This window comes from Oreochromis aureus, linkage group 15 (assembly GCF_013358895.1).
Source record: "Oreochromis aureus strain Israel breed Guangdong linkage group 15, ZZ_aureus, whole genome shotgun sequence".
NCBI classification, from domain to species: Eukaryota; Metazoa; Chordata; class Actinopteri; order Cichliformes; family Cichlidae; genus Oreochromis; species Oreochromis aureus.
The window spans coordinates 17,813,650-17,833,029 of NC_052956.1; the positions used below are offsets into that span (position 1 = coordinate 17,813,650).

Below are 19,380 nucleotides of genomic sequence, written 5' to 3' on the forward strand. Positions count from 1 at the left end.
ATCTCAGTTTTCTGAACCGTGGAGTCAGTTTCGCAGGTTAAAGGTAAATAGTTTTGACCAGTTCGGCATGTTGAAGCCACCTGTGGAGCAAAATCCAGAAATAAGGCCTTTAATGAGTCTGTGGGATGTGGGATACTGACGGCCCTGTAAGATTTTGCAGACCTCGGCGCTGTTCAAGACTACAACTAGATTCCTTGTTGGGATCATTTCTCATTCTCTGTACAGCTGTGTACAAAAACACCACCAACCCCAGCCCAGCTGTAAAAGCTACAGCAGCACAAACTCCATCACATTTCCATTGGAATTTAAATGCATTCAGCTGGTGAAAATGTTTTTATTTTTGATCCTGCAACAGAGTCTCTCTCACATTGTTGAAATGTTGCAGCTACCAGAACAAAGATCAGATAACTTATCAGTGGAGATCTCCGTGTTTCCTTCATCAGGCTCCGTTTGTCCAGAACCACCAAAGCATCAGATCCCTGGACTATGTTGGAAGAGCCTTCAAGCAAAGACTTCAATACGGTCCACTGAATGGCGTTGGAAAAATGTGATTGCACAGATTTAACAAAGAACTATTTGTTAAGAATTATATTTCCAAAAGTTTTATAACTTTTCCTATTGATAAATACCTTTCCTATTCATACTACACCAAAGTAATTTACTGATAGATAATCAAATGACAGGAGAAGAGTCTACAATAAATAATGATTTAAAAGGGACATTTTCTGTCAATTAATAAAAATTTAATATTATGATTAAAGGCCAATGAATTACCTAAAGTTCTTCTGTAATTTTACACATTTATAATGTAATTTTGCTGGTCTGGACAACTTAAGATCAAAGTGGGCGGTATGTGGCCCATGATCTGAAATGAGTTTGACATCAATGTGCTTAGCATTAGTAATAAATAAACAAAATTTTATTCATTTTTATTTGACCATTCTGTGCACTACATCACCAGATTAGTGATTTTCTGTAGCATTCATCACCTGTCCTTTTTGCAACAGTGTTGCATTTGGATATATTTGTTATGTCCGTTATTGAAGTAGGTGGCACTCATAGGGATTATTTTCTGAAACACCCCTTTTATGTAAAAGGGGAAACTCTAAGTTTACTTAGTGAGTTGATAACCAGTTTCGTGTGACCGCTCGTCCTTGATGTGAATCCAGGAAACAAAGATACCCAGGATATGTTGAGCTAGTATAGAGCCCAGGAGTTAAGCAGCCAAGCTTGGGACAAAGGTACTTCTTAGACCCCTGAAGGTTCTCATCTATACCATAGACTCTGATATCATGTTGCCTAGCAACCATCTACTAACAGGTTTAAATAACCCATTTGTAGCATTTATGCATCTATAACCTCTTGTAAAACAATCATATTTTAATTCCATCTTTAATTTACAATCTACGACCCGGAAGACGTACCCTTATTTCCTGAACTTTGAGGTGCTATCTTCAGGTCACACACACTTCCCACACCTCGAGTGTCAGGCTGATGGGAACACTGGTTTTAAAAATCAAACTAGACACTGCACATGATTGAGGACAAACAAGTTAACTTAAACAAGCTTATTTTTTAATGGATCTGCAAAATTGTTTGAATTTCCAAAGAAAATTTCTGTACCTCCCGCCCACAGTTACCCAGTGGCAAAAGTTACACAATGTTACAGAAACGTTTCCAACCCAAAGAAATCTGCATGCAGGAAGAAAAACAAAACAAAAACAAACAGAAATAAAAAGTGAAATAAATCATACAGATAAAATAAAACATCAACAAACAGGACATACTGTATAATGCCGTTCTTTTGGCTGGAGGAGAAATTCAAACGCTTCAGCTTCAGTTCAGTGTCTTCATGAAGAGAGCCTGAACCGACACATTATTAAACTGTAATTTCATTAAATGAATGTGGCTCCGCCCACCACACAGCCCCGCCCCTGTCTTCCATATAAGGCACAGGACAAAATAAACCCCCACATACAAAAGGAGCTAGCCACGCCTCTGTCACTTGGTAACAAATTGTAAATGACCAAATACGGTTAGACAACAGAAACCTCACTAAATGTACAAAATGTTAATCCTACTTTTTTATCTCGTTTTAACTTTGATTTCCTCTGACTGAAGGTGAGTGCTGTGAATGGGTGGGGTTAAAGGGGGAGGGGTGTGAGGGTGTCCAACCAGGTGAGCCTGTGCAAAGGAAATATTAAAAATATGAGCTTGTCTTTTCCACACATTTTTTTCCTTTTTTTTTTTTTTTTACTTAAACTTTAAAACAAATGACAAGAAACGTGACTGGATTTCTCTTTTTATCAGAAATAAAAATGATCATTAGATGCAGAGTGGAGGAACATAGTTGGGTGCAGAAGTGGGAACGAGGGGATTAGACATATGAAGTGGTTTATTGTTTTTATTCTGATAAAGAGACAGAGTGTCAGTGTGCAAGAAAACTCATGAGACAGGTTAGAGGGCAAGTTAGAGTTAGCAGTGAGAGAGAGAGAGAGAGAGAGAGAGAGAGAGAGAGAGAGTGTGTGTCTGAGTGTGTTTGTGTGCGTTAGTGTGACTGAAACAGAGGAGTTGTTCAACTGCAGCACTTGCTCTTCCAGCCTGTGACTCCTCCTCCGCTGCTGATGTCGACGTTTTCACTGTTGGGCTCTTTTACAGGCGTCTGTCAAAGAAAAACAACAACAAAAAAACAAACACACAGACACACACACACAAAAAACATCTTATTAAATATGCACCAGGAAAAATGTGAAGCAACCATTCTGGTTTATGTCCACAATCGCTCCCTGCTAAGGCTGACATCATTAACCATTTCCTGGTTCAGATGCTTCCCCAGTTTCCAAAAATCAAACAAACACTGAGACCTATCAGGATCAGCCTTTCATTCAAGGGGGATAAAAGCCAAAACTGTCTTTGAAACATTAATTTAATTAAATGCTGGAATATAATCCATCAGATTTTTCCCTGTCTTCTAAAAAAAAAAAAAAAAAACCCCTGTGAAATTGATAAGTCTGTTCTCTTACACAGTCAGCATTTTTGCCAGCTTTCTTTCCTGGCTTCAAACAGCCTAAACTTTATTAATACAGCAGCTCTTTGAAATCTTAGCTGGTCCAGGCCTTAAAATAGCTGGGCTTTGTTTCCCCTGACACCGGTTACAGATAATCTTAATATACAGGTGGGAATCTAGACATTGTTTGTTGTTTAAACTCCACAAACAAACAAAATTTAGCTTCAGTATGAATAAAGAAAGGGTGAGAATGACAGCTATGAGTGAGTAGTTTTAGGGGCTTGGGATTATTAAAAAAAGAAAAAAAAGGGAAAAAAGGGGGGAAGAAACAAAGCACTGCCGCACATATTTTAAATAAACGTCACTGTATTCACAAATAATAATAGTCATATTTGGGTTCAAACCACCCAGGTTTCAATACTGGGTGACATCTCGGCAGAAAAAAAATAAAATAAAAACATAAATAAATTACTGAACACATGTTCCACATGAGACATGGAGCACACACCTTTCTGAGGATGTCTTCTGCTAACGTGAGGAAAGCCTTCTCGATGTTGATGTTGGCCTTAGCGCTCGTCTCAAAAAACCTAATGCCGTGCTCCCTCGCAATCTGTGGGGAAGAAAGCAAACCCAGTCAGAAACTGTGCATGTGGTCCAGTCCAAAAATAAAGCTGCTGATCTCCTGAGGAGAACAGAGATCAAGTACCACACACACACACACACACACACACACACACACACACACACACACACACACACACACCTGCCTGAGTGGAACTGTGTGTGTGTGTGCTGATATTGTCACTACCAGTTTGCTTTGGTACTTTAAACCAAATCTGTTAAAGGCCCTGCAGTCTCACACAGGTGTTTCCACTCGTTCTGGCCGATTAGAGCTCTGTTAAGGATGAACTTGGCCTGAACTCTGAACATTAAATCCAGAAACTAAACTCTAAATCAACTCGATATCCAACTGCCAAACTAACAGACATCCAAGTACCGCTCACAAAGGCAAAATGGGGGTTTAACTCTGAGCGTGTGTCCCCTGAGCTGCTATAGTTTTTATTTTATTTTTCCTTTTAGATCAATTTTGTTACAGTTTGGTTGTAATTATTTATTTTTACTGTCTAAAAATGTTTAATTGTGGCTATTAAAAGTTTCAGACTTTTACATGATACAGGTGGTATCTGTCAGAAAGTAAGAAGTTAAGAACAATGGACACATGGACAGATTTATTTTCTATTGGAAAAAAGTTACAATTTTATGGATTTCCCACCAGTGAAGTGATGGCATACCGGCAGTTAAAATAAGTGTAGATACAAAGCTGTTATACTAAGTACATCAGGCTATTGAGGGTTTTTTTTTTTTCTTGTTTTTTTTTTTCTTCATATTCATTAACAATTTTCTGTTTAAAGAATGAATGCAACTGAACATTATATTTATTTACCTACAGCTTTAGTCTCATGTTTGGAAGCTAAACGAAATTTCACAATAGTTTCAATGGCTTACTTATCTACTTAGTACAAATAAGTCAATCTTTGGCGTTTGAACTGCGAGAAAACTAGGTTTGTGTTTCTTTGTCTTTCCACAAGGGAACCTTAACTGCAGTTCATGAGAAAATAAAGCATCTCATTTCTTTCCTTTTAGTTCATCTCTCCACTGTTAGTTATTATTACTAAAAATGTTAAACAATGGAAACAAGCTCAGTTTGTGCAGAAAGACAAATAGCAGGTCTGTACAGAGGTACAGATTTAGTGGAACATTTGAGCTGTAAATAAACAAACAAAGCTACTGTCACCTGTTCTAGCAGGGCATTTAACTCCTATTTACTGGTGATTCAGCAGAAAGTAACCTCATGGAAATGTCAGACAGGCACAAATGAGTCGTAATTAACTGCAGAAGACTTTATGAGTGGCTGCAAACTCAAAGTGCAAGGCTGCAGCAACGAATTAACCAATCAGGACGCAGGACCTCATTGACGAATGGCCCTTCATAGCTGCACAGGACCGCACCACCTCACCTGCTCTCCCTTGGCTTTTGGTACAACCCTCTTGTCCTCCATGTCACACTTGTTGCCTAGCAGCATTCTCTCAACGTCCTCATTTGCATGCTGAAAAAAATAAAACACAGAAATGAGGAGATTATTAGATCACATTTGCCAAACAGTCAAACTTCATCTACATCAAGCTTTTTAAAGGATTTATTGCTTAGATAATCCAAGCTGGCCAATCGAGCCCATGATTCAGGCTCTTTCTAAAAGAACCAATTTCTAGTGGTGTCTAATTACCACCAGTAGGTAGGTAGAGCGACTGGACAAATGAGTTATTTTCCAGAATAAGGGGCATTTCATTTTTGCAAAAGGACACATGTCCAGAACATACTCAGAGAAAACCAAGTAAAACGTAAGTGGTCTCTAAAAACACTTTTGAAGTTTGAGATATTATTAGTAGTGTATGAACTTCTATAGACAGAGATGCAGCATAAGAAAGGCAGAGCTACTACAGGCAGGAAATGCATCACGTTTCCTTCCTCTGACCAAATTCAAGGTTCTAAAGGCAAGGGTGAGAAAAATTATACGAGACACAGTCTCACCTAATCCACTTGGCTTAAATTCAAACACCTACAGTGTGTTATTGCACCAGAAAATAATGCAGACAGCTAACACGAGACATCCAATATCCAAACAGTCATATTAACTTCTCAGGTCTAATCTGATCTGGAATGAATCCTCAGGATTACTCGTGTAATGCAATAATCACTACTGAGATCATGTGAGACAGAAGATGTATTCAATACTAAAGACAGCGGAAGAGACACTAAAAAAAAAAAAGAAAGGGCGGAGGCACACTGAGAAGACAAAGTTACCATATGTTGCAGCTTGGCTTATAATCACTGAACTTTGCAACAGTCTCTGACCTCTGTCTCCAACTAACCTGACATTTCAAATACTAAGCAGCCACAACATTAAAACCAGCTGCATAATACTGGTTACTTTCTTTGCTAGAAAAATAGTTAAGATGTGGCAAGGTGTGGACACTGTTGAACTCTGACTGGTATCTTTTAGTTCTTCTGGGTTTGCCAGTGGGACCTCTGTGGATCAGGCTCAATCAGGTGTCACCCTACAGATGATATAACAGTCTAGGATCTTTGGCCTTTGTAGGCTGGATCATCACCTGTGGCGCTGTCTCGTGTTTCTTGTGTGGTTTCTGAAGAGGTCTTGCAGTGCAAGTGCCCGTGGGAGGCTTGTGGGGGCATGTCTTTAGAACCACAACCATGTTTAGTTGGCTTGGTTTGTGTCAAAGTTACAACCACATCCAAGCAGAATATTTAACTCCATTCATACGTCAGTGGTTTTAATGTTGTGGCTGATCAGTGTACATTAGGTCTCATCTTTGTGGCTTCATCTATTCTGATAAAACACAGATGCACAAACAAAGTCCTTTTTCTGACCCAAGAAGAATGCTGTTTATACTGACAAAACACAGCACTGCAGATTCAATAATAAACAAGCGAAATTTAAACAAAATAAATTCTAATATTTTAACACCACTGTAAAAGATCCTGAAGGGGCTGGATTAAAGTTGGATGCACCTGATCAGGCTTTGTCTTGGCTCACAATGTGATACTTAAAAAAAATTTAAATACGAACAACATGTTCACAATACTCATATTCTAAGAAACTATTCTTTTTGTAAGCTTTTGCACAGTTTAGGTTACAGTCTCCCTCCACCTTCCCATAATCACCCCCTCTTCGGGCCATGATAATCCTCAACACAACTCCTCTGTAAATGATTAAGGCAAAGAGCCTCCATTTTCATTAGTAGTTAACAAAAGTCTGTCCATTATGCTACTTGTGGCCATTTCCTTAGAAAAGAAAAGAAAAAAAAGACATTACAACATGTGAGAAGGTCACTGGGAATGAGGCGTAAGCTTGTGATCGCCACAAAAACCACTACATGACAAAACAAGCACCCGATTCCAGTTTTTGTTCCCAGCACAAAGCAACACCCTACGTCATCTGAGTCAGGCCATAATCAGACCGTTAACCATAGATGGCATAAAAGACGGACACAACATCAAGATCCGAAAAACCAGACTGCTGAAATACTGCAGTCTTTCTAATACCAGCAGGTGGAAACTCCTGTGGTTCCAACAGCACTTCAGGTTACATAAAAGTTTATAGGAAAAATAGCCCTCAGCTCCTCTTCTCTGTGACCTCAGTAACAGCATGTCAGGTTTCAAAACACCAACATGGCATTGGCAATGCTCAGCTTGGGGTTTCACAGCAGATACAGACAACTTTTATTCAGCCAATGGTCTTAACAAGACGTTACAGCTGTCTCACCTTAAATGTATTCACTGTTACTCAACTTTTATAATGTTAAAAACAGGCTGAAACAAGTAAACCCGCCCTTGTCGTGTCAGACTGTTTGTGGTACTGTTTGGTAAAACTGTACAACTACTTCTGCAGTGAGACAGATGCATACAGACATCTGGCTCATCTGATTCATTTTAGTCACACACTCCTGTTCCACAGCTCGCTGCACACAGTTTAGCTAGCCCGTTAGTCATGTTGGCCGCATTCCCGTGAAGTGTTTATCGCCATGTTTTTGTCCCAAAGACAAAAACAAGTAAATGCAAAATGAGTGTCAACGATTCATTCCATAAAAATAAAAATGTTACCATCCGATGATCTGGGTGCCGAGTCTGGATACTTTGTGTTGGTGTTTATTTGCCTCACCTCATCAATGTTGCGCAGCCATTTGCTGATGTTTTCGAAGCTCTTGGCGTTGGTGATGTCATAGACCAGCATGATGCCCATGGCTCCTCTGTAGTAGGAGGTGGTGATGGTGTGGAACCGTTCCTGCCCTGCTGTGTCCCTGCACAGAGCAGATGTTTTTATTTGCATGCGTTTTCTTGGGCTTGCATTATTCTTTGCTTTATCATTTTTATTTGGTCTTTGAACTGCAGTGACCTGCATGAAAGGTGCTTCAGAAATAAAATTTGACCAAAAGATTGCTTAAATTTCTTCATAATACGCTGAGATTTCACACGTTTATCAGCTACAAATGCTTTGTTCAAAACAGAAGAGTAAATAAGCAAATAACTCTGAAGAGTCCAAACTCAACTAAGACTCATTCTTTGAGTTGCTGTTAGACTGAGGAAGCTCATTTGAGAAAATCCCTGCAAATAAGATGATTAAAGACAATTAAGACATTAATCTCTTAGTTAAGAGAAGCTGAACCCTAAGAGGAAGAGTGACACTTTGAGCAATTTTTTGATAAAAACTAAAAAAAACTAAAAATAAAAGTTGTATAACATTTGAAAAGTTAATTCATTGTTATGTCAATTTTGACCAAAACAGTAATTATGATTTTTGCAGTGACATCAGTCAGTCTGTTGTGGGAACCATTGAGACCAGACTCTCTCTATGTATGCGTCTGTGTGTGTGAGAAGTTTCTTAGTGATTAAGTTAAAATAATCAGCCATAAAGTTTGTAGATATGCCTACAATTTAGAACAGCAGCTATCTAAAATGTTGAATACCTCATTGCTGCCATACAAATGTAAAGGTCCTAAATGCAAAACTGAAACAGCATGATCCAAACCATTGAGGTTACTGCATTATGAGCTAGACTAGATTAAAAACATGACAGCAATTTAAACCATTAAAAAAAGTTCAAGTGTGAGGAAGAAGCAGCCTCTCATCTAGCAAACCATCTGCAACAGCTGTGTTTCATCAACATAAGATGCAAAAGTTATTCCACATCAGCCAGTAATATAAATTTCACTGTTTTAAGCTAAAGGAATATTTTAATGTATGCTTGCTGCTCAGCTCATAAACGCAGCAGAGTCAAACAAAACAACAAGTGAATATTTAACCATTTAGTTGAATACGATTTGAAGAAAGCCCCACATATAAAGTGATTAAAGATAATTATCACTTTATTATGTAGCATTAAAAATGAATTAGTGCCACTTATTTATGTCAGTCTTCTTAACCGTAAACACTTCATTATTTGTCCCAGTTACAGTTCAGTAGAAGGAGTGCCAGACATGTGAACCTGCTTTTGTGATGCTATTCTTTTGGTCACCAACAGAGGCTGACATAGATGATCAAATATTTAGTTAATGCACACTTCAGACTCTACGCAGAGGCAAAAAAGAAAAAGAAAAAAAAGAAAAAAGGAAAAAAAAAAGATACTGCTTTAAGGCCTGCAGGAACAATGTTATTTAATTTTAACACTGCTTGGAAAAAAAACAACAACTGCAAAGCCATAGCAGGCTGGTTGACCCAGGTACAAATACATTTAAATCCACTGCAGGTTTCCTCGCATGTCTGCACTAGCATCAGCCTCAGCAGTCACTTCTTGCTTTCTGTGGAAACTCTGCCAACATCCATCTATCACCGCTGACAAGGGAAAGAGAGGAAGCCCAGGAGCACCAGGCACACCAAAGGCAAATCAGACCTACACTTAAAGAGGCTGTTTAACTAGATACGAGTGTTAATCAAGACACAATGTCCTTGGACAGGATGAGGGGAAAATCTGATCTGAGACTGAAATGCACGTGATCTGATGTTAATCATATTAAATTCATGGCTGCAGGCAAACACAAATTTTATGCATGTGCAAGTTATTAAAGTCTTGCAAGATATCTTTCATAAGTTCATACTCACGCATCGCTATCCACTTATTAACAACCAAATACCAAAAAGTAAATTGATGCATTTTAATAATGAAAGACATATTTGTACTCTTCAATTGTCCTTCTAATGCTTTCTTTGGGCAAAAGCTTTCCTCAAGAAATGAAAACATATCCTGACAATGAATAAAGCAATGTCTTTGACCACTGAGTTTAAGAATACAAAGTACAATCATTAATTTGACAGTAATTAACTTCTTTATTAATTATTTGCCCACTATTGTTTGTCCCCTATTCAGTACTGTATTTATTGTTTTATTCAATTAGATTTTCACCTTCCAGTGACAAATCAAATTTCTCTGTACTACCTCAATTATTTGAGCTTTTTTATTATAGTTTGTTTTTAATATTTCAGCTGTTTAACTTACATTTCCAGACACTAGATTTCAACTTCAGAAATTTCCCAATTGCAAGATCCCAAGAACCTAAGCTGAGTTACACAAAATAACCTTTTTGTCCATTGTGCTTGTTTTCTAGAGTAACAGTGGGTGTGGATGTGCAGGTGTCTGTCTGTGAGATAACATGAAAAGATTATCCTTGAATGAACGGACTGTATTCAGAGAAGCAGAGTATCCGTTACAGTTTCTGTATTGACCTGAAAGGATTTGACCAGAAACTGTCTTCTTGTATCGTGCTAAAATGTATTTGTACCTTTGTAGATATCATGTTTTCTACTTCAGGTTATGCATCACAAAGCTCTGATTAATTTCTTTTTAATGTTACTATAAAAAAATAAATAAATTAAAAAAAAATGTCCATATCATTCACCATTATCAGTCACCTTTAAATAACTGGCTCCTTGTCATCTTGTAGCTTCAAACCAAACTGCTTATGTCTCATATCTTTTTATTCTGGTTACTATATTTCATTTCTACTTGAACTGTCATTCCCAAAAAGACTGCCTCAACTGGCCTACCCAAACCTTTAGTTGCACCTCTGTTCATTACACAAGCACAAATAATGCCTTTCTCTTACATGAATCATTTTTTATCTTCATTACTTGAACTTGATTCACCAACAACTTCAAATTTGCAAATTAAGCTAATTATGGGATTTCTTTTAAAATACCAAGTCAGAAAAGGATTCCACAGGAAAATTAACAGAACAGTATTTGTTTTTTTAACCAATCCCAAATGATTTCATCCTAAAGACTCATACGAATTAGACCAAATACAAATCAATACTGTTATACTATGGACAATCTGCTGTACAAATGCATTTTTTCTTTTAATTCATCCTGTTTCTCTCTGTAACACTTAGAGACAATTTGTAATTCAAATCTAATCAATTTTACAATTGCCAAACTTAACCGCTTAAAGGCTCCAAAATATGAAGATTTATGCATTCCTTAAGCATTTGGGCCTTACTCAATGGGCGCTACTCATGTGGGAAAAAAAAAGAAAGAAGAAATAATAACTCTTCTGGTATGGACAACAATAACCCTACAGCAGACCTAATGGACTGATGATCATTTCCTGTTCCTGCATATTTCAGTGCTTAAGGGAGGTATGTCAAACAGATGTTTCATCATGACATAACTATTCACAAAAGAGGCAACGCTGAAACACGATTCTCACAAGCTTGGTGTGTTTTTTTCCGCATCTGCACAACACTGGCATGCAAACAAAAACTCACATCTATAATTGACTCACCAGATCTGTAGTTTTATCTTCTTTCCTTGTAATTCAACAGTTTTGATCTTGAAGTCTATTCCTGCAAAACAAAAAACAAACATGTCAGCTTAAACAATATCCATCACTTGTAGAACATCAGCCATCGTGAATAAGAAGAGAGATGAATGGATAAATGGCTCCAGCACTGTGACAAAGAGAAAGTGAAGGTCAGAAACAGATAAATCAACGACAGCGGTTGAGCAATGGTCACAAAAACACATTCAGCAGAGAGAAATGGGACGTGTCTGACAACTGTTGCCATCATAGAAACAATAGCATTATCTCTTCCTGATTCTGCAGTGTCATTCTCAGCAGACAGCTGTGATCAGCAGCTGGGCAACAACGGGTGCACACAAACCGGGTCACTGAGGTCAAAATTATACTTGTTTTCAGACAGTTGTGAGTATTTTTTTTTTAAATAGATATAATAAACATTTTGACAATGTATATATAGGTTGCACCTTGTAGTGCATTTGGTCCTTACAAGGTTGAAAAATAAAAGCTACTACGACTAAAGCGCACTAGACCGTATGAGCCAGTAAATACTGAACTTGTACTCTGGTGCACCCCAAAAAGGTTTCGGGCTTCCCCTCAAAGGACAGTCACCAGGGTTGTTTTTTTTACATTTTGCATTATAAAATAGAAACAGAAAATTTCTATAAATTTATGATAAGTAAGCAAACACAGGCTCATCATATTGCTTTAACAGTATGTGGAATAACTGTACTTACTGGTACCATTTCTCATCTTAAAACATTATATTTTCTGTTTTGTTTGTTTAATTGTCACCTTTTGGCTACTACTACTAACACCTACAGGATATTTGCCATTCACCATTAAAAACTAAAATATAAGATGAATGCACTGCTACCAGAGTCCATAGTTAAGTAAAAACTGAACCATATTTTTGCTTTGATTATCAAATTTACGTCACTTGAACCCAGGAGGACCCTCACATCCTCTCAGGCACTACTCTCACAACTGTAAAACTGAGGTGGTCTGAAATAAGATTTTTTTTAAACTAGTACTTTAAGTGTTTTTGTAATATCTGAGGTTTCAGCCTAAGGTTGTTTTTTTCCTTTTTGGTTGGAGATTGAACTCGGGGGAGAAGTTTTGTGGTGCTGCAGTGTGCAATCTTTCCAATGTCGATGTTTTCAAGATTTACAAATAACTGTCAAGCAGTGGAAAGTTACTGAAGCTTATTTTTCACATTCAATGGAATTTGAATTTTATCATTTGGGAAAAAGGGTGTAGAGCTACAGTTAAGGGTAGAGGGGTTACTTATTAAACAGGGGGCCAACTTCCCTCATGTTTTTCTTTCGCTTAGTTTAACCTATTTATGTCCTTTTAAATCTGTACTACAACAAACAGCCAATGACTCATGATATTACGGTAACTGTTAAACACCTCACCTGGGCATATGTAGGATTTCTGCATTTCAAAACCATAATGAACTAAATAACAGTAGGGGATTTTTTGACTCAAACCAATAACTTCTCTCTTTGGAAAAGCTAGAAAACATAAGAAGGCAATTCAACCATCAACTTCCCACTTGAAAGTAAAACACACTAGATTAATATCCTCTTACACTTTAAATGTGAAGGGTAGGTGATTCATCAGTTTCATTTTTAGCCAACAAGTGGTGTTTTCCTACTAAATACTGAGCTGTCAGTACTGCTCTTGGTCAGACGTTGTGGTTGGTTAAAAAGTCCAAGAAACAGCTGTGCTCTAGGTGGGGCAAGTTTATAGAATAATGAGGAAACTGCCTGCCAAAACCTGAGTCATGAAATATTATGCACATCCCAAGGAGAGAAAGATACAGTTGGACAGAAAGAAAGGCTAGCATTTAACGCTGGTAAAAGAGGGAGCTTTTTCTACACAACAAAAGTTAAGCTCTTAAAGTCAGCCTCAACAGGGATGACGTGTTACTAGTGAGGAGAGTAAACACAGAAGTTCACTCTTTTTACTCTGTGAAGGGGAAAAAAAGAGAAAGAAACAAGTTATGCGCATTGTGCAATCACGGATCATTTATTCAATCAGTGGAAAAACAGTTATACCTATCCTGTAAAGAATGACACTTTCCATGAGATGTGACTGTTGAGCTGGACGCAAGCGGTTTATGGTCGGCTTTCTTTCTCAATACCAGAGGAACCATTCCTTCCACAAGTATGAAAGCCACTGTCTGCTTCTGCCAGTTTCCGCGCAAAATTCATCAAATGGAAAAAGATTTCAGTCGATACTATGCATATTCACTCACTTAATAAGCGTAATGTGTAAGGGAGGGGCTGAGAGACGGACTGGAAGCAGCAATGAGTGATGGAAGAGAGCAGGGGGGGTTTCCAGTGGGGGTATTTTGAGAAACAGCTGTGAATCTGTGTCTCCAATGGTATGAGTCCTGTGTCAGAGGAAGAACACATTCCCGTTTCATGTCCTGCTTCTGCCGTTGGGAGTTTTGTTCCTTTCAGCTTTTTAGTTTAGGTGTTTATTAACTAGTAAATCTGGCCCCTTTAGTGGAGGATTTCCTAAATGTAACCGAGAGAAATTTTATGGCTTCTCTGGAATGTTATATATAAAGCTACTCTGGAAAAGCTTTTGTCAACCTTATCTCATATCTTGTAAGCATTATATCAAATTAAAGGCCATTTTATCTGTTGCTTAATGTAGTGATACGGTTTAAAAAAAGAATAAACATCACTATTTTTCGAAGATTGCGAGAAGTCAAATTCTAGTATTTAATTAGCTTGTTTCTTTGTGCTAATGAGCTGTTGCACAGGTACAGTTAACACATGTAGCTTTCCAACCAAGCTTGCTAGGCATTAGCTGATATGTTAGGTAACTGAGCTATCAAACTAACTTAACTCCTGGCTCCAGAAGAACAACATGGTGGCAGCCAAAACACTAACACTGAAGCTTCAAAACGCTAAGTTCAAAACTAGAGAGTAACATCCTGGTGAATAGATCCTTCAATAGTTTTTGACCACTGTCTGGTAGGATATAAGCTGTGGATCCAATGTAAAGTTGTCTCCCACCAACCACTTAAACAACAAAAATAGAAGAATGCACTACTGACAACCACAGATCAGGCTGGTAAAGTATGTGTGGCGCAGTGAGAATAGATGATATTGTACAAGCAGAAAAAAAAAAGGAAAAAATTGTGTAAAACTTTTTCAAAAATTAGGTGCGGCGCATAAGCCACCAGGTAAAGCTAGCATGTCAGGTCTGCCACAGTGGCACTGGTACTGAACAAGAGACTGACAGTTTCTAGTGAATACTGAAAACTATTTCTGCTTGATAAGCTCATCCCCAACCTCAAACCACTCTTAGGTGACTGTACAGTTGTGGCAGGGTTGTCACATGCTAGTGGTTTCATTGGACCCCATTTTCATGTTCAAACCTAGCCTCTTGACTAGAGGCATGACAGTTCTGAAAATGAGATTGAAATCATATACAAACATCCACAATTTAATATTGTGGCTTCCTGTACTGTGATATCCATGTGAAACTGATGAAGCATACTAGTCTGGTGAAAGCAGTACAGATTGTTCAGGTGATGAGTGAATTGCAAATACAGTCTAATTTTTGTTCATGTTCAAGTGATTGTGTTTTCCTTGTTGTTCATACATTCCTTATAAAACCCGAGGCACAGACTGAACCACTGTTTTGGTTACACACCTACTCTTTAAACATTTGCAAGTCTGTGTTGGATTAGATATGTATAAATGTGCCTACATAGATATATATTCCAGAGACATTTATACTGCTCAGTTTTGATGTATCACCATAGACAAGACAAGATTATTTAAAATAATAAATAAAAACAAAGGTATCTATCTACTGTTGTCTTCTTTTAACTGTCTTAGCATTGATTTATCCCCCCCCATTTTGTCTGCAACTTTTTAAAAAAAAAAAACAAAAAAAAACCCAGCTTCTTTTTAACAATGTTTGGGTTTCTAACCTTAAAAATACAGTAATTTTTACAGTATCCAGTATGTATTTAACCTTTACATACAAGTTATTGGTATCTTGTAATTATACGATTCGCTAGAACATTATCAACTGTACTGATTGAAATAATCTTAAAAGTATAGTTTTACAGATTTGCTTTGATAACCATATACACCACTCTACGTACAGATTACGTGACTGGAGAAAGATGACATGTTCTACATACAATTTGTACAGCTTATCACACTGCATGCGGCTTTGTTTTGAATACAGATGTAGAACAAAGACAAGAGACGAGCCAGGAGCTTTCAAGCCCACGAACTATGCTGCAGTTTTATAGAGGACTCTGTTCTTTGATTTTCAAGTATTTCCTCTTAAGTTTCAAGTTGACAGATCATAACAAACTGAACACTCTAAAACGATCACTTCCTAAACTAAACTGACCACAGTCAGTGTTGTCAACACTTTCTTTTCAAGCACTTGTGACTGATCACGTTGATACTTTAAATACCTTCATAACCAACATAGTTTGTTCCCATGTAATTACACAGAGAGGTTAAAGCTCCAGCAACACTTGCAATATACAGAACTACTTTATTATCTGACTGATGCATTTTGGCTTGTGAACTTTGACCTTCATGAGGGACAACACATTCTGACTTTTTGTTCTTATCCATGCACCTTGGAAGTAGGTGAAGCTGTGCCAGATAACACTACTCTGTTTTTATGAACTACACAGAAACTGGGTATGTTTCAGGGTTTCCTGCCTCAAAAGGGATCTTTAAGGGCGATGACTACATCTGCACACAGTTAAAGCATCAAGTCTGTATTTACATTCCCATTTAGTTATGGCCATTTGATAAACAAATATGTATTTTATGCTTGAGTAAAAGAAACACCACATAAATAAACTGAAAGGTACTTTCATTCCAACCCTATTGATTTTTAGTTTTGATGATACCTTTTTTTTTTTTTTTTTTTTAATTTGGAGGAAAATCCCTTGAGTTTAAGGTGTGAATACCTCCAGCACCATTTTAACACATTATCCTCAGCTGCTTCACATGGAGGAGAGTACACAGAGTATATAGAATATATTTAAGAAAGCAAATAAAGCACCGGTAGCTGATTTAAAAACATAAAAGTACTGACTTACTACCCATCTTGCCAGGAAAGCACCTATGCAAGGAGCAAAGGTCACTACCGGTCTCTACGTGCTGAAGAACCTGTTAGTCTGGACCACTTTTTCCCCTTCATCCAACTAACACTACACATTTCTTCCCTTAAGTGACACAGATCTGATATGGTGGCTTTGACTCAAATAAAACACATAGGCCTAAATCTTGTTCTAACTGACTGCATGCTGAGAAACAACATGGGGTGTAATAAAACAAACACCCTGCAAGTCAAAGCAAAACTAAAGGAATGACAAAAACAATAAAACGAGTACATGTGACATGAAGATTTACAACAGAGTGACAGGTCAGTGCTCTAGCTGAACAAATCTAATCTAGCCTGGATGCCAGTGAGAATACATTTTCCCTTTACAGTTGTGTGCTTTCGGCTATATAGCGACAAAGAGCACGGCTTCAGATGAAAGCTCAGTCCATGAATCGAGCACATAACACCAGCACATTGCAGTCGAGCAAAGCACGTTTTATATTACATTATTACTCATCACTAATCTTAAGCAACAGGAGTAAATGGAGCCTTTACTTGGGCCATGCAGGGACTTGACATAGTTTGACACTTGACTCATGTGAGCGTGATGTTTGGCGCATGCGTGAACAGGACGGATGGGGGGGGGGTGATGATGCCATCATGATGAATTCTTTATGGTTCTCACTGGAGCACTTGAGCAAAGTAAATAAGTATATTTACTCAAGTATTTAGAATACAAACTATAAGCACTTCTAATTTTAAAAAGAAAATGCAATTTTCAGCTGCTTTTATACAGTTAGATTCACTATAGTCAGAGTTTTCACCTAAAACGTCAAATTCTTACATGACATAATCAAGTTCCCAATACGAGAATGTCCAAGTTGATTAAACAGCTTCACCTCCATTACTATTAGCGGTGACAACAATCTGAAGCATGAATCCTGTCCTTATCTTCAACGTCATGCTGCTCTGTTGTATCTTAATTGCCGCTTGGGGATAAATAAAGTCTTTCTGATTCTGATACCCATGAAACCACGAACCCGTGAATAATCACACCTTCAACTTGTGATAATCAAGTAAAATTTTGCTTTTACAATCAAGCATTTCTTGTTGCTTCAAATCAAAACACTCATACATTTGTTGCCTTTAGGGTGTAATTCCTGACAAGGACTGTGCAATCAACCTATATAGGCTGATACTGAGAAGTAAACACCTGTCACTTAAATAGACAGGCGATTTTTTTCTAGTGCAGCACGGCCCTGTGGTGCTACTAGCCTTGCTAGCTTCTTAGCCTCTGGGTCAAGTAAACTGACAGCAAATTTGGAGACTTAACGGGCTGTAATCATTGCTGCCCAGTTAAACCAAACCAAGAAATAATGATAGCGTTTTGTTATTAAAGTCGCAATCATGTGAAAATAATGTGCAAGTGATGGTTTAGTAAGAGCTCATAAAGGCTGCACAACTAGCTTCCCAGCTAACCTGTACAGGCCTTAGAGAGAGCTGCTGCATGCTCATAGCACACTAGCCACCAACAAATCCGTCCTGCATACAGCCTCCAGCTGCAGGGTACAACCAGGCGAGCCTCACAGCTGTCACACTACCTCCGGCGGATGCAGAAGGGTCAACGAAATCACCTGTTACAACGCCCGTGATCTTCTTACCTATGGTGGAGATGAAGGTTGTGTTGAAGGCGTCGTCAGAGAAGCGGAACAGCACACAGGTCTTCCCCACGCCCGAGTCGCCGATCAGAAGCAGCTTGAACAGCAAGTCGTACGTCTTCTTCGCCATTGAAGAATCAGTTTGTGTTCACCCCGATAGATACAAAAACCGATACCCTAGAGTATGCCTATGTGAAGTCTAAAGCCAGCTCCTTGGCCAACCTGACCAACAACTGTCCTCTTGGCTGTTAACAGTTAACAAACTGTGGATTTGTTGATTAGCTTTGGCAAGCTAGTTGGCTAAACACCACCCAAAATAATGTGCCTATAGAGTCGTCCTAGAAGTTCTAGATTCCCAAACCCAGATCGTGGTACCCCCCCTTACAGCATGAGAGCAAAAACAGGATCTCCTTCTGTGTGATACCTCTTTTTCACTCTTTCTTTTCTCCCACACAGTCGGGACAAAATGGCTCCTCTCTCGCACTCTACCCCGATTCACTCTTTCTTCAAACTAACGGCGAGCTAATTCAAATTCTCGGCACACCCCGTCATTCCAGAGCCCTGGGACAAGCTCGACCGAGAAGAAACTGGGAAAAATCACGACATGAAAGTGCGCCGAATCTGCTGTCTGTTCCAAGTAATTTCGCTTTTTTTTCTGTAGAGATTAGACCGAAATATAGACGACCGCCGTCGCCTTCGAATGGGAGCCACCGCGGCGACACCCTAGACTTTTTGGCACGCCTTCTCCCGCCCTTTCTGTCAAAATTCACGGCTCTGATTGGTCATTTCAGCTGTCGCTCCTTCAAGCGCCCTAATCTGAATGGCTATCCAAACAGGCATTGTAGCGGTAAAAAGGGGGCGTGTCTTAGCCTGACAGAAAGGGCAAATGTTACTGTGTAACATACGCTGACATTTAGGCTCAAAGCACCGCTTATATCTCACTGTGAAATCCCGCTAGTGACCCAAAATGGCGACAAGTTTCATGCGGATCTCTTGTAGCCGGGGTGTGTTTCAGCTTTCATGGCAAGCTGGCAGTTGGTGCGGTGACTATCCCAGCTGTGAGTCAGGCAAAGTGATGTCATATATAAGTACTTCTGTGCTTGTTACGGGCGTTTCCCACATCCTCTGCTCTGTGACGTGCAAGGTCACTGATCCTCTAAAGCAGGGGTCCCCAATCTCAGTCCACGAGGGCCGGTGTCCCTGCAGGTTTTAGATGTGTCCTTGATCCATCACAGCTG

At 38.7% G+C, this 19,380-nt stretch overlaps 1 protein-coding gene across 1 annotated transcript; it reads right to left on the reverse strand.

Annotated features, from left to right (window-relative positions):
- Positions 1-1,553: 1,553 nt before the first annotated feature.
- On the reverse strand, positions 1,554-18,869 carry rab10 (RAB10, member RAS oncogene family). Its single transcript, XM_031728586.2, has 6 exons — positions 18,146-18,869; positions 11,361-11,421; positions 7,746-7,884; positions 5,025-5,114; positions 3,516-3,617; positions 1,554-2,662 (listed from the first exon to the last, which is right to left on the reverse strand). Exons 1-6 carry the CDS (start codon positions 18,270-18,272, stop codon positions 2,576-2,578), a joined length of 606 nt encoding a protein of 201 aa, XP_031584446.1. The 5' UTR covers positions 18,273-18,869; the 3' UTR covers positions 1,554-2,575.
- Positions 18,870-19,380: the final 511 nt, after the last annotated feature.

Coding starts and splice junctions, on each gene's coding strand:
- rab10 (XM_031728586.2), bottom strand. CDS start 18,272: ATGGCGAAGAAGACGTACGACTTGCTGTTCAAGCTGCTTCTGATCGGC. Junction 7,885..11,360: donor AAGATAAAACTACAGATCTG/GTGAGTCAATTA, acceptor TGCTCTGTGCAG/GGACACAGCAGGGCAGGAAC. Junction 3,618..5,024: donor CAAAAGCCAAGGGAGAGCAG/GTGAGGTGGTGC, acceptor TCTTCCCCACAG/ATTGCGAGGGAGCACGGCAT.